We start from the raw sequence: 14,007 nt of genomic DNA, 5'->3' as shown, positions 1-14,007 counted from the left end.
GCCCGGGAGTGGGCTGATTCTACTGGTTTGAGTGAGAATTGGAATTCTTTTTTGGAGCTGGCGGAGCCGGCTAATGTGATTACTTGCTTACAGAAGGCGCCGGTATCTAAGGGTGATGAGCTTCCCATTTTAGGGCGCAGAGGTTGGATTGTTCTGTCTGCGTACAGGCTTCTCCATGAGCGGTTGTTGAAGTTGCAGAACTTGCATAAGGATTTGGAAGTGAACTTTGTTGAGATTCAGAATGCTCATACTTTGTTACGGTGTCAAAATAAGTTGCTTGCTGACAAACTTGAGACGTACCAAACTATTGCCGAGAGAGCGGCTGTGTGAATTGCTCGTTATAAATACAAGAATCGGCGTGGTCGGGTTTCGACGCGAAAGGTGCGTCTGGTCGTGGCGAAAGCCGGACTGGATTGGAATCCTGATGAATGGGATGGTAATATCTGGATCTCGAGTGATTCTCCCTCTTCGGGTGAGGAGTCTGCCAAGCGCGAGTCCTCTCGCTCTGGCCGTGCTTGTAAATCTGCTTCTTGCGCCTTTGATGGTGCACCCCGTGATTGCGCTCGTCCTTCGAGCGAGGTCGATGCTTCTTCCACTGATTGTTCCTCTACGTGTACTGGTCGAGCTCCTTGTGATGCTCATCCCGCGGTCTCGGCGCATCCAGTTTTTCGTCGGAAGTTGCAGCAGTCTCCCGCTGCTCCGCAGGGTGTTTCTTTGGACTCTTTAGAGGACTTTACTCAACAAGAAATTAGTGATATTTTGCAGCGATTTCGGCAGCGAGCTGGTGAGACCTTGCTCACATGGATGGTGCGCCTTTATGAACTGGGCGCTGCGGGCATTATGTTAGATAATGGCGATTGTTTGAAGTTTTGTTCCTTGAGTTCGGATTCTACTGTACAGGATCATTTTCGTAACTATAATGGTGGTGGTCAAATTTCTTTACTTCAATTGGCGACTGAGGGTTGTAATCAAAAGTATCCTACTGAGTCTGATTGGCCTGTGAATGACAAACCGTGGTATACTTTGCGCGACGCTGCACAACGTCTCAAAGAGGAGGTGATGAAAACGGCAATTTTTCTAAATACTGCCGACAGGTTGCTTGATGGTTTCTTGACATCTTCTGTGCGGAATCGCATCATTCGTTCTTCCCCTGTTGCCTATAAGCAGGTCATGATGACTTTATTGATTAATCAGACTGGTAACGTGTTATCTACGGTACTGGAATCGGTACGCCAACTCGGTGAGTTGGGTGACTGGTTGAAACCTGAACGTCAGTCCCGGCCTGACACTCGTACTCCTGGTGACAATAAACTTACTAGACGTGATATCTTTTCTGGTCTTCTGGCCGATGGTGTGCGGAGGGAGGACATTGACGGTGAGACTACTGCTCGTTTGTGGGAGTTGTTTCGCAAATGTGGCTTGGATCGGAAGGAGGGTGCCCGGCGTGTTCGGACGACTGAGTGTGATCGTGGTAGTTCTGACGGTAGCGGTGATGACGACCGCCGTGGGCGCTCTGTTCGTCGTGATGATCGACGTTATGTACGTGATATGTTCCCCCGTCGTGAGAGAGACCGAGAGGGAGAGGAGGAAAGAGAAAGGGGGAGACATGATTATGTTTACAGCAGACGTAGAGATGATAGGGATCAATCCCCTGAGTTGAGGAGGAGAGAGGATCGCCATAGTTTGGCCGATCGAAACCAGCAGTGCAATGCAGAAGACACAAATCCATTTCGTACTGGGAAGGGATATGAACAGGAGGCACCGATACCTAAGAAACGGGAGAGTCTTTATCCTGATTTATCCTGGTACACAGAATGCAGTAAGCATGACTAGGAAATAGGTCAAGCTCCTGTACACAGATGGGCTCACAGAGATAATAGACCCTATGTAGATATTGATATTTATTGGAGACATCGTAATATCCAAAGGGCCCGAGCATTGGTAGATACAGGAGCGGAGGCCACTCTTATTCATGGAAAATCAAAGAAGTTTACAGGTCAGCCTTTTACAATTACCGGATTGGGTGGAAAGGAAACTCCTGCCGTTCAAACTTTACTTGAAATGAGAATAGGTAGAATCCCTAGAAAAGAATACTCTGGACTAGTGGTACCACTCTTAGAATTCATAATTGGAATTGATATTTTGAAAGGAATGACTTTGCATTTAGATGATGGATGTTACCAATTTGGAACTACGCATTATATATCGTCCAGGCCTATACGGGTTGGTCGTTTAAGAATGCCCCCCATAAAAGTTCCTCAGGCGACAAAAGTGGTTTGTCGGAAGCAGTATCGTATTCCAGGTGGTCATGAGGAGATTAGTACCACTATTCAGGAGTTGGTGGATGCAGGTGTTATAACCCCAGTTACTTCTGCTTGGAATAATCCTGTTTGGCCTGTACTTAAGAGTGATAATTCTTGGCGTATGACTGTTGATTATCGAGAATTGAACAAACACACACCCTCGTTGACCGTTGCAGTACCGGATGTCATTACTCTAATTGAAAGAATCCAAAAACATCCAGGTACATGGTATGCGTCCATTGATATTGCTAATGCTTTCTTTTCAATTCCGATTGCCCCTGAGTGTCAGGAACAGTTCAGTTTTACATGGAATGGGCGTCAGATGACGTTTAGAAGTCTTCCTCAGGGCTATGTGCATAGTCCTACGATATGTCACCGGCTGGTGGCAGAGCATTTGGCTGAGGTACCGGTTCCTCCACAAATTCAGATGTGTCATTATATTGATGATGTTTTGATCCAAGGCGAAACACAAGAGGAAGTTCAGACCCAATTGAACAGAGTCATTGAGTGCCTGCGTGAGAAAGGTTGGGAAATCAATCCGGATAAATTACAAGGCCCGTCCCAGGCTGTAAAATTTTTGGGTATTAATTGGCATGAAGGGCACCGTGAAGTGATCCCTCAGGTTAAACAGAAAATCCTTGATTTTGCAGTTCCGAGGAATAGCCCAAAGCTTCATTGGTTTGTTTGGTTTTTGGCGTCAGCATATTCCTCATTTGAGTCAAATATTGGCCCCCTTGTACCGTGTCACTCGTAAAAAGAATGCATTTGAATGGGATAAACCACAGCAAGATGCGTTCAACCTAGCAAAAGAGGCAATTCAGCATGCTTTGGATTTATGGCCCGTACGTGATGGTGAGGTGGATTTGAATGTGTCTGTACAGGGCCTTTATGCGAATTGGAGTTTGTGGCAGAAGCAAGGCAGGAGTAGAGTGCCGTTGGGTTTCTGGACCAAAAAGTTACCTGATGCTGGTGAGCGTTATACACCTTTTGAGAAACAGTTACTTGCATGCTATTGGGCTCTGGTGGATACCGAGCAACTGACTTTGGGACATGATATAGTTTTACGACCTGAAATTCCTATCATGCAGTGGGTTATGAGTTCGCCGAAAACTCACCGAATTGGACATGCTCAAGAGGCGAGTGTGATTAAATGGAAATGGTATATACAAGACAGGGCACGTGTGGGACAAAAAGGAGTTGCATCCTTACATGAGCAGGTGGTGCGAGCGCCATCGACTGAGACTGAGAGTGAATGTTCCGTACCTTTAGTACAGGAGTCCCCTGTCAAGTGGGGTAGACCTTTTGATGATTTGTCCGCAGAGGACAGAAACCATGTCTGGTTTACGGATGGTTCAGCAAGGTTCATAGGGACGAAACGGCACTGGAAAGCGGTGTCCTATAATCCGATCACACAAAAACTGCTGAGCACAACTGGTGAAGGTAAGAGCAGTCAATTTGCCGAACTTTATGCTGTTTATCAAGTTCTGAAACAAGAGTTACCTGGCACATGTCATATTTTCACTGATTCTTGGTCTACTGCCAATGGACTGGCGGTTTGGTTACCGACTTGGCATTTCCATAATTGGAAACTGCATTCAAAAGAATTGTGGGGAAAAGAATTATGGCAGGAGATTTGGGAGATGCTCCCACAGAGTACTGTTACAATCTTCCATGTGGATGCTCACACCCCGATAGATTCTCTTGACAAATTTTTTCATAACATTGCAGATGAGAAATCTAAAATTGCTGAGGCAGTGGTGGACAGGCAAGATTCTGATATTGCGGGATTGGCGAAATGGGCCCACCAGAAGGCAGGACATTTTGGAGAGAAAGCCACTAGCAGGTGGGCTGCTGATCGAGGAATTTATATTCCCCTAGATTTAATCAAAAATGTTATTTTACATTGTCCCATTTGTCAGCATATCAGACAGCGCAAAGTGCCCCAAATTGTTAAAGGTCATTTACATCGCGGGAAACTGCCCGCTCAAATTTGGCAGATTGATTACATCGGTCCACTTCCCATGAGTAGGAATTGTCAATACGTTTGCACGATTGTTGATACATACAGTGGCCTGTTGGTAGCCCTTCCCTGTAAGCAAGCTACCCAATTGAATACCATTAAAACATTGGAATTGATTATGATGTATTATGGTGTGCCATTCCAAATTCAATCTGATAATGCATCCCATTTTCGTGGAAGATTGGTACAGGAATTCTGTGTGGAAAACAATATTGACTGGGTATTTCATATACCTTATTATCCACAGGCCTCGGGTCTTGTGGAGAGATTGAATGGTCTGCTGAAGGAGCAACTGCGTAAATTGACAGATGACAAGTATAAGAATTGGCGAGACTTTTTGTCCCAAGCGCTATTAATTTTGAATAATCGTCCTTTTCTAAATGCTGAATCTCCACTTATGCGTTTGTTTCCTCCGAATGTTAATGCTCAGCCAAATTAAATCAGAGAGACTGTGATATACTGGGAAATTACTCCCGGAGCTTTGGCTCCATGTAGAGCGACCCCAGGGTCGGCAGGTTTAGACTTGCATGCCATGGATGACACCGTTATAAAAGGTAAAGATCGGGTCATCATCGCGACCGGTGTTGGTGTTCATATACCACCCGGGAATTTTGGATTAATCGCCCCTAGATCGGGGCTGGCTGTAAAAGGCATTCAAGTGCTTGGAGGGATCATCGACAGTGATTATCAGGGAGAGATTAAGGTGCTCCTGCTGAATAGCAGTGAGGCTGACTTACTGCTACATCAAACTGACCGAGTGGCTCAATTACTCATAATGCCTGTCTTCAGCGGTGAGATGGTAAAAGGCACTGCCCCAACTTTGCTAACTGTACGAGGCCAGAAAGGTTTTGGCTCCACAGACAACCCTGGGGCCAGGGTTTGGGTGCAGTCGCCTAAGAATCCCCCTGAACATGCAGAGGTCATCGCCACCGGTCATGACAATACCATTTTAGTTATGAGACCAGGGAAAGATAGCTGGGAAACGGTCCCGGCTGACAAATGTTATTTACGAGAATGAATAATGCCTGTATTTGATTCTCTTTCAGATCATTCTTTGGACTGTTGCTGCAGGATGTGTCGGCGTCGGACTATTTTCGGGTTGGTTCGACGAGAGAGGAGGGATCCCGTCAACCCGGGATGATTTACGCACCCGAGTTTCGCGCTCCTTCGCTGCGTGGGATTCGTCATCGAACTTTTGGACCTCACTGGCGAAAAGGGTGACTGATGCCCCTCACTTCTGTTTGACGCCGATGAGATCTGTACACGACATCTTGGCGACCTGCCTGGTTGCTGTCCCTGCTTCACTAGAAACTTTGACTCATATTTTCAACATTTCAAAGGCTCGCCCCAATGTTCTTCTGGGCGATTTTGCCACCCATGCGTATTGCCCCTTATGTACTGAACTACCAGACCAGATACCCCCCATCCAGTCCCAAATAGTTACCTATAATATCACACAAGGAGATTTATGTTTTTTCCTTACGTGTAATCCTAGTGCAATTTCTGAATGTCTGCGTCTAAAATTGAAAGGTGCTACTTCCTTTACCCTGCATGAGCGAACTTTGTGCTTTCAAAGGACACCGAAAACATGTGCTTCTGTCCAAAACGATATGACTTGCAAGAGTTTGGTAGTTACCCCCAGTCATTATCGCACGATGTTACTACCTGCTGGATGGCTTTTCTCATGTGGTAATACTTCCTGGCCATATGTCCCCGCAAATATTTCTGGAGGCCCTTGTGCCATTACGAGACTCAGTTTACTGATGTTCTCGTCACATCCGAATGCCAATTCTCGTGTGATTCGAGATACAGTGATGTTACAGGAGGATTGTGACTCGTCTTTGCATTTATATTCCAAGTCTGAATACCTTAGCCTGGCTATTTCAATTATTGGTGTTCCTGCTTTGGCGGTTTATAATGCCAAATCTATTGGGAAAATGGCCTGCTGGATGGTAAAATCCATTAATCATACTTCTACAGTCCTGTCTGACATGCTGTTAGACGCCCAGGGTGAACGCAGAGCCATCTTGCAAAATCGAGCGGCCATTGATTATCTTTTGCTTAAACATGGACACGATTGTTCTGATTTCGAGGGTCTTTGTTGTTTTAACTTGTCTGATCATACACAATCCATTCGCGCTCACATTGACAAGCTACATGACTTGACAGAAGAAGTTAGAAAACACATTGACCAGGGCTGGTTTGACTGGCTCTTTAATTGGTTCATATTATTCTTCCACAGATGTTAGTTCTGTTTAATGAATGTATAATAGACTGAAGTCAAGGGTGAAATGTACTGCTTGATTTTCCCGGCCCTATTGTGTTGACGGGTGATTTTTTGTGACTTCAGTCTCTTACCATCCAAGTCTAAGGGTTAGAGTAGTGAATGGAGCCTATTTACTAGGCACTTCGACATGATCCTGTGTTCTTCCCCATAGATCAGGGCTTGCACACATATCCTAGGGGATAGATTTGTTAGTATTAGGGATAACCTGTCCTGTAGTGAGGGTATTTCATGGAGCCGTGCTGAATTCAGGCCTGGTAGGCCTCAAACGGGAGAGACTCCATCTTTCTTTCTGCTCCGGCAGCTTGAGATGCTTCTAGGTTAAGGGTGATGTTTTAGTTATGAGGTGTTATTCGCTTGGAGAGAACCGGTTCAGGCCAGCCCTTATCGAAGGATTGTATTTTTCTTCATGCCGAAGACACTACATCAGGCCGGCCGGCTGGGAACGTGTCCTTGGTACGGGGAGGTACAAGAATTTGGTGGGCGGCAGGTTACGGGCCGGAATTTTCCATGAGGAAATGCACCTCTATATTAGTAAAAGTCTGAGGCAGATACGGTGCACTTACTTCAGCCCGTAGGCGGCATCTAGCCGTTAGCAGTAAAGCTACTACTTATTCCAGGGAAGACAGACGACAAACTGGAAGGCGGAATAACCAGAGAGGAGAGAGTAGCCGATGAGGAAGAGGTCCCAGTGACTCGGAGAAGGGAGGAGGGAATAGATCCGTGATTGCGGAGGTGTGACTTCCAGACGAGCCGAGGCACAGACGAGAAGGGAACCTAGATGACCATTGAGTGCAGGCTACACACGACTAAGGTGATGTCGACCCCTTTCTTATTAGAGTGTACAACCTAATCTTTCATTTTTCTTTGCAGGTTATGTGTTATATAGTAATGTTATGTGATTGCGTATGTAATGAATAATAAAATACCCAGTTTGTAGTGAATCAACATGTGCTGCGTGTTCTTGTATAAGAGGGTAGCCTATTCTTCTAGTCAGCTGTGACTTGACATGAACAGATGTTAACCCTGATTAGGTAAGTGGTAGCTGAATAAGGGAGAGAGGAGCCCCTCGAACCAGAGAACAGGTTGTGCTCAAACTGGCAGTTCTTGTGTGATCTGATAAATAGTCCCTTGTTGTATGTTATGGTAATCATAGGATGAACTTGTGCTGAGGCTGCCGTCTGGGTAGGAAGTCCTGGGTCCATCTGGGACCGCGAGGCTGAGGCTGCCGTCTGGGTAGGAAGTCCTGGGTCCGTCTGGGACCGCGAGGCTGAGGCTGCCGTCTGGGTAGGAAGTCCTGGGTCCGTCTGGGACCGCGAGGCTGAGGCTGCCGTCTGGGTAGGAAGTCCTGGGTCCGTCTGGGACCGTGAGGCTAAGGCTGCCGTCTGGGTAGGAAGTCCTGGGTCCGTTTGGGACCGCGAGGCTGAGGCTGCCGTCTGGCTAGGAAGTCCTGGGTCCGTCTGGGACCGCGAGGCTGAGGCTGCCGTCTGGGTAGGAAGTCCTGGGTCCGACTGGGACCCTGAGGCTAAGGCTGCCGTCTGGGTTGGAAGTCCTGGGTCCGTTTGGGACCGTGAGGCTGAGGCTGCCGTCTGGGTAGGAAGTCCTGGGTCCGTCTGGGACCGCGAGGCCGCCACTTGTATTGTAAGAGGTCTAGATGTGTGTATATATATATATATATATATATATATATATATATATATATATATATATATATATATTTATTTATTTATTTCCCTGTCCTTAGGTGGTATATATCTGTGGTTACTTGTTGTGAATAGGCCCTAGGGAGAGGGTAACGTTCTGACTGGGTTAGAGAGGCTCTGATGAGCGGGTTCTATCTGATCCGAAAACCCAAGCAGAACAGATGGCCTCTTGCATCTTCATAGTACCTCACGCAAGACTCCAGATGCGTCCTCTCCAAGAGTGCTTAGCGCGCCAATGGAACCAGGCCCAAGGTCAATTAACAGATCTGGTGTTGGTAGACAGTCGCACCCATCGCTCTCTGCAGTGGTGGACCACCACAAACCTTTCCAAAGGTCGACCGTTCCTGGACCCGGTTCCCCAGATAGTACTAACAACAGACGCATCGCTTTCCAGCTGGGGAGCTCATCTATCACATCTCACCGTGCAGGGCACATGGACACCTCAACAAAAGTTACTCCATATCAACCATCTGGAGTTAGTAGCGATCTTCTTAGCCCTAAAATCTTTTCAAACACAGATTTCAGGCAACATGACAGCCATGTTCTATATTCATAAACAAGGCGGCACACACTCGCCACAGTTCTCTCAGCTAGCACAGAGCATATGGAGATGGGCCATACCCCAAAAAATCTTTCTCCAAGCTCAGCATGTCCCAGGAGTCCAAAACACTATGGCAGATCTGCTCAGCAGACAAACACCACAAATCCACGAGTGGGAACTCCACCCACAAGTTCTACACCCGTACATTCAGATGTGGGGGCATCCACAGATAGACCTCTTCGCCACCCACAAACACCAAATGCCCAAGCTTCGCCGCCAGATATCCACACCCATTGTCCAAAGGAAATGCGATATGGATGAACTGGTCAGGCAGATTTGCGTACGCTTTTCCGCCTCTCCCACTCATTCCACTAGTGGTGCACAAACTACAGCAACACTCCCTCACACTAATCCTAGTAGCTCCAACTTGGGCCAGACAACTGTGGTACACCACACTGCTGGAACTATCTGTAGTACCGCACCAAAAATTACTCCTCTCTCCACACCTCTTAACCCAGAACCATGGAGAGATCAGACACCCGGACCCAGCTCAGCTCAACCTTGCGATCTGGCTCCTGAAATCCTAGAATTCGCTTATCTAAATCTTCCCCCTGACTGTATGAACATCATCAAGGAAGCTAGGCGACTCACCACTAGAGCGTGCTACGCCGCCAAGTGGAAATGTTTTGTTGGCTATTGTCACAACAACACCATCAATCCCCTAGACGTCTCCATTCAACACATCATAGGCTACTTACTCCACCTACAAAGGTGTCATCTATCCTATACGTCCATTCGCCTGCACCTCACAGCCAAAGCAGCTTACCTACAAAACAGGCAACATCTATCACTCCTTAGAGTACCTGCCGTTAAAGCCTTCATGGAAGGACTTAAAAGAATAATACCCCCCAGAGTGCCACCCTCACTTGTGTGGAACCTAAATATCGTTCTCACCAGACTAATGGGGCCTCCCTTGGAACCACTGCACAAATGTGAACTCCAATTTTTTACGTGGAAAACCGCTTTTCTAGTAGCCGTCACTTCCCTCACAAGGGTCAGTGAGATACAAGCATTTACCATACAAGAACCTTTTCTACAAATGCACCATAACAAAGTTGTTCTCCGTACCAACCCAAAATTCCTCCCTAAAGTAATTTCTCCCTTTCACCTAAACCAATCTGTAGAACTACCAGTATTCTTCTCGCAACCACAGACCGTTGCAGAAAGAGCTCTCCACACACTAGATGTCAAACGAGCCTTACTCTACTACATCGAGAGAACACAACTTTTCCGTAAGACCAAACAACTGTTTGTCTCTTTCTCTCCACCACACAAGGGCAACCCCATCTCCAAGTCGGGGATAGCTAGGTGGATTGTCAAATGCATTCAGATTTGCTACCACAAAGCAAAACGAACGCTATCCGTTCCCCCTAAAGCCCATTCTACACGTAAAATAGGGGCTTCAATGACTTTTCTAGAAAACATCCATTAGATGATATCTGCAAAGCAGCTACATGGTCAACACCGCATACTTTCACTAAACACTATTGTGTAGATGTGCAAACTAAGCAACAAGCTAGTGTGGGCCATGCTGTACTCAAAACATTATTTCAAACCACTGCAACAGATACGGGTGGTCGCCGCTAAGGGTGGGTACTGCTATATAATCTATGCACAAGTGTGTAATCTGCAGCTCATATGCCTCGAACGGAATATGCTACTTACCAGTATGCATCTGTTCTTGGCATGTAGAGCTGCAGATCTACACACGCCCACCCGCCTCCCCGGCTACCTTTATCTGTTCCAGTTTATCTTATTTAGATACAACACACATGGGCATCTTCACTGTTTATTACTACGCTCCATCATTTCCCTGCTGGTGAAAAACAATCTGAGGATGGAGCGGAAGCCCATGCGCAATACGATCCAAAGAAGGAGTCACCGACCTCGTGACTTCCAAAGACTTTCCAAGAGGAAAAACAACTGCAAACATCCGGGCCCAACACCAGGTGGCAATCTATGCACAAGTGTGTTGATCTGCAGCTCTACATGCCAAGAACAGATGCATACTGGTAAGTGCATATTCCTTATTCCTCGAAAGGTATACGTTTGTAAAAATTAAAACTTTCTCATAAAATGTAATAATATTGGAAACACTGTTTACATTTCTGCTATCACTATAGATCTGTGACATCATATATTGCTCCACTCCTTCAACTCCCCAAGTAGCAGAGACATATATATTTCATACTTTTCCTGCTCTCTCATAATACTCTGGGCTATCATTCAGCCATGGCTCACAACATTTTATTAATCTGCACCACCCATTGATTCTTCATTTGGTGTTGACTTTTTAAAGGTATCAATAGAAGCAACATATTTTGAAAAATATGCAAAGCTTGTACTTCACTTGTAAGTGGTGAATTGTGTACTTAGCAAGTATCTGGAATACTCAAAATGCTTTCCAAACTTTTATGGCTATTGTCATTATTTCAGTACACCATCCTGCAGTCTCACATTCCTGTTGATAAAAACTTTATTGTGCGTGTTTGTTGGCATGTTACAATCTAGAAAAGTCATTGCAGCCATATCAAATTCATTTTAGGCTCACATTTGTCGCTCAAACATGACAAACAAAAGTGTTTGCAGCTTCTGTACAAGGATGCCCAACAGTGCTGTTTTTTTGGAAAAGCACACAACTGGAATTCCAACATTGTGTGAGTTCATTGATTGTGCACGGGTTCCTTAACTTTAATGCTCCTCAAATCTTATAATGTCGACTCGAAAGACCTATCTCTACAGTTCTTGATCAAATTTTTCACAGCGAAGATCCACTGGCAGTTTTCTCATGCTCATGCAGGCTGTATTGATTGCCTTGAAATCCATTTTAACCGTCATATTGTTTGTGTTGACACTGGCAAATTACCTAATTTTTACTGGGATCGGGTATGGGGCGTAGGGGATCTGAGGGGACATACCTTTGTTATGATGAAAAGAATGCTTATAGTGAATGGTTTCTCTTTTTACAGGGAAGAAGAACGTTTTAGTTTTGAAGACATCCACAACAAAATTATTATTTTGAAAGAATATGAAATTGTCTTCTGGCAAGAAGAGGAACTGGTAAGTCTGTGTGTAATTTTTGTAGGGCAAAACATTCCCATGACGATATAAGGATGTCGGCTGGCATGCCACCTACTATGACTGACACTGGTTAGAGCTCGGATTAAGGTATGGCATTCCAGTGATATTAAACAAATGCCTGGAATAAATGCAGGATATTCATTATTATGAATAGAACAACACTTACCATGTGATAGCACATACCCAGGGTATTGAACAGAATGAAACTTTTTTTTTTCTTTGTACATCCTACAAGTCTGTAGTACGTAACTTAGCTCCAAACAATGTTTAGAAATGAGAAAACTCTCTTTAAAAATGATTGGGACACCGCATAGGAGTACCCCCTCCCTTGAGGGGCAGGTGAGTGATTGTTATAGCCTCTGGGACTTCTTATCGTTGATCCCTATATCTTCCGCTTCACTGATGTGCAGGAGGGGAAGGCATTGCTAAAGAGCCCTACCATTGACACGCTATCAAAGATAAATATCGAAATGAAAGTCCCTGACAATGCTCAGTCCAGGACCTGTTCTGTGACTTGGAGCAGTGCACAAAACATGCCCTCAAAGTAGGCAGTGGACTACTGTCCCTGCCTTGGATACATCACATAAAGCGGTTGTGGAAGCATACGGTGTTTTGAAACTCTTTAGTGTGATCAGATCTTTTTCTCTCTAACATAACATTCTGCTGTTATGTGAAACCCAGAACCATGCACTGACATTTGGTGTACATATTGTGTGCATGCATGTGCAGTACTTGTAAGGTGGTAGGACTCTGTGGTGTGTGTGACTTGCATGGCACAAGAAGGAGGATAAGGAAAAAGTCTCTAAACAGTGGTATATTACTTGTATTTCTGTGGCTGGGGGGGGGTGGAGACCCACGCATTGAAGTGAGGTGGTCCTCTGACCGAGCTACCTTTTGGAAATTCATTGAGTTCCTTGTTAGGAAAAGGCTTCTTGTTAGTTATTCTTGAACACTTCCATTTGGTAGATGGTAGGGGTGATGGGTGGGACTGCAATTTCTGCTGTCCAGGGTGAGGAGGTTTCCAATTCATGGAGCCCCTGTAATGGATACTGCTGCTTGTAGTCAGCTCATGCTTCCTGCTGTGATAACCATCAATTTCCACAAAAGATGCGTCTGAAGAGCAGTCTGAAAATAACATTTGAAAGAGCATCAAGCTAAACCGTATATAAAGCCTTAGACAGTGAATCTACATCCCTGTCTGAAAAATGTTTCTAAAAGCGGGTTCTATACTACCCTACTTGATTCTATTCCTAAGTTCTTCTTGACCAAGGAAGGGAGTGCTCCAGTGAATACTTTAACAGATTCTGTGTAACCAAAGCTGGTGTCTGCCTAACAGCCATTCTTCCTAAGGTGAAAGTATATCAAAAGTCATCACTTTCTGCTGGAAGAGCTGAGGGTCTGACTAAAGTGCCTAGAGAGGGACGGAGTGTCCCTAGCCCTGCAGGGGAATAGACTGTTCCGAAGGAGAAGCCCAGCATCTTCCTGACATAAGGAGCACCCTGAGAAAACAGACTTTTCCAGAGAATGAATCTAGGAATGATCCGTGTCGTGATGAGTTCCTCCCAGTCAATCTGTGCAGTTACTGTGTAAGCTGCAATAAACTGTACTTGATCAACTACTCATATCATCCAGTAGTTTGCTGCATGCTGTGAGACTGGTCCTGCTGATGTTGCAAGGATGGTCCACGTCGCTGCCTAAGCAAGACGCCCAATCAGCCTGGGATGTCCCAACTACCAGAGGACACCATTGATAGGAAGTTGGCCTGGAGACTGCTCGTACCACGCCAAGACACCAGCTATAGTTGGTCAGGAGGACTGTTGCCGCAGAGGACAGGTGTCGTTGTGCAGACCCCTCCTCCCGCCCCTAACCTCCATTGATTACCTGTGCAACCATTGACCTGATCAATGTTGCTAGTATGGCCTACATCAGGTAACAGCTGTTGCAGCGAGGGGGGAGCCAGTTCAATCCCGCAGCAATACCTGCAATGCTGCAGAAGCCAACAAATCAAATTGCAG

The 14,007-nt window shown here is 45.7% G+C and overlaps 1 protein-coding gene across 12 annotated transcripts in view; it reads left to right on the top strand.

Annotated features, from left to right (window-relative positions):
• The window catches only part of ACD (ACD shelterin complex subunit and telomerase recruitment factor), a 272,109-nt gene that overhangs the window by 82,390 nt on the left and 175,712 nt on the right, over positions 1-14,007 (top strand). For all 12 annotated transcript variants that reach the window (XM_085607173.1, XM_085607161.1, XM_085607171.1 and 9 more), the window contains one exon: positions 11,881-11,971. In XM_085607173.1, the coding sequence (XP_085463299.1) occupies positions 11,881-11,971 (91 nt within the window). The remainder of the gene's footprint in view (positions 1-11,880; positions 11,972-14,007) is intronic.

This window comes from Triturus cristatus, chromosome 5_2 (genome assembly GCF_964204655.1).
Source record: "Triturus cristatus chromosome 5_2, aTriCri1.1, whole genome shotgun sequence".
Lineage (NCBI taxonomy): Eukaryota > Metazoa > Chordata > Amphibia > Caudata > Salamandridae > Triturus > Triturus cristatus.
This window is presented reverse-complemented; position numbering and strand designations above follow the sequence as displayed.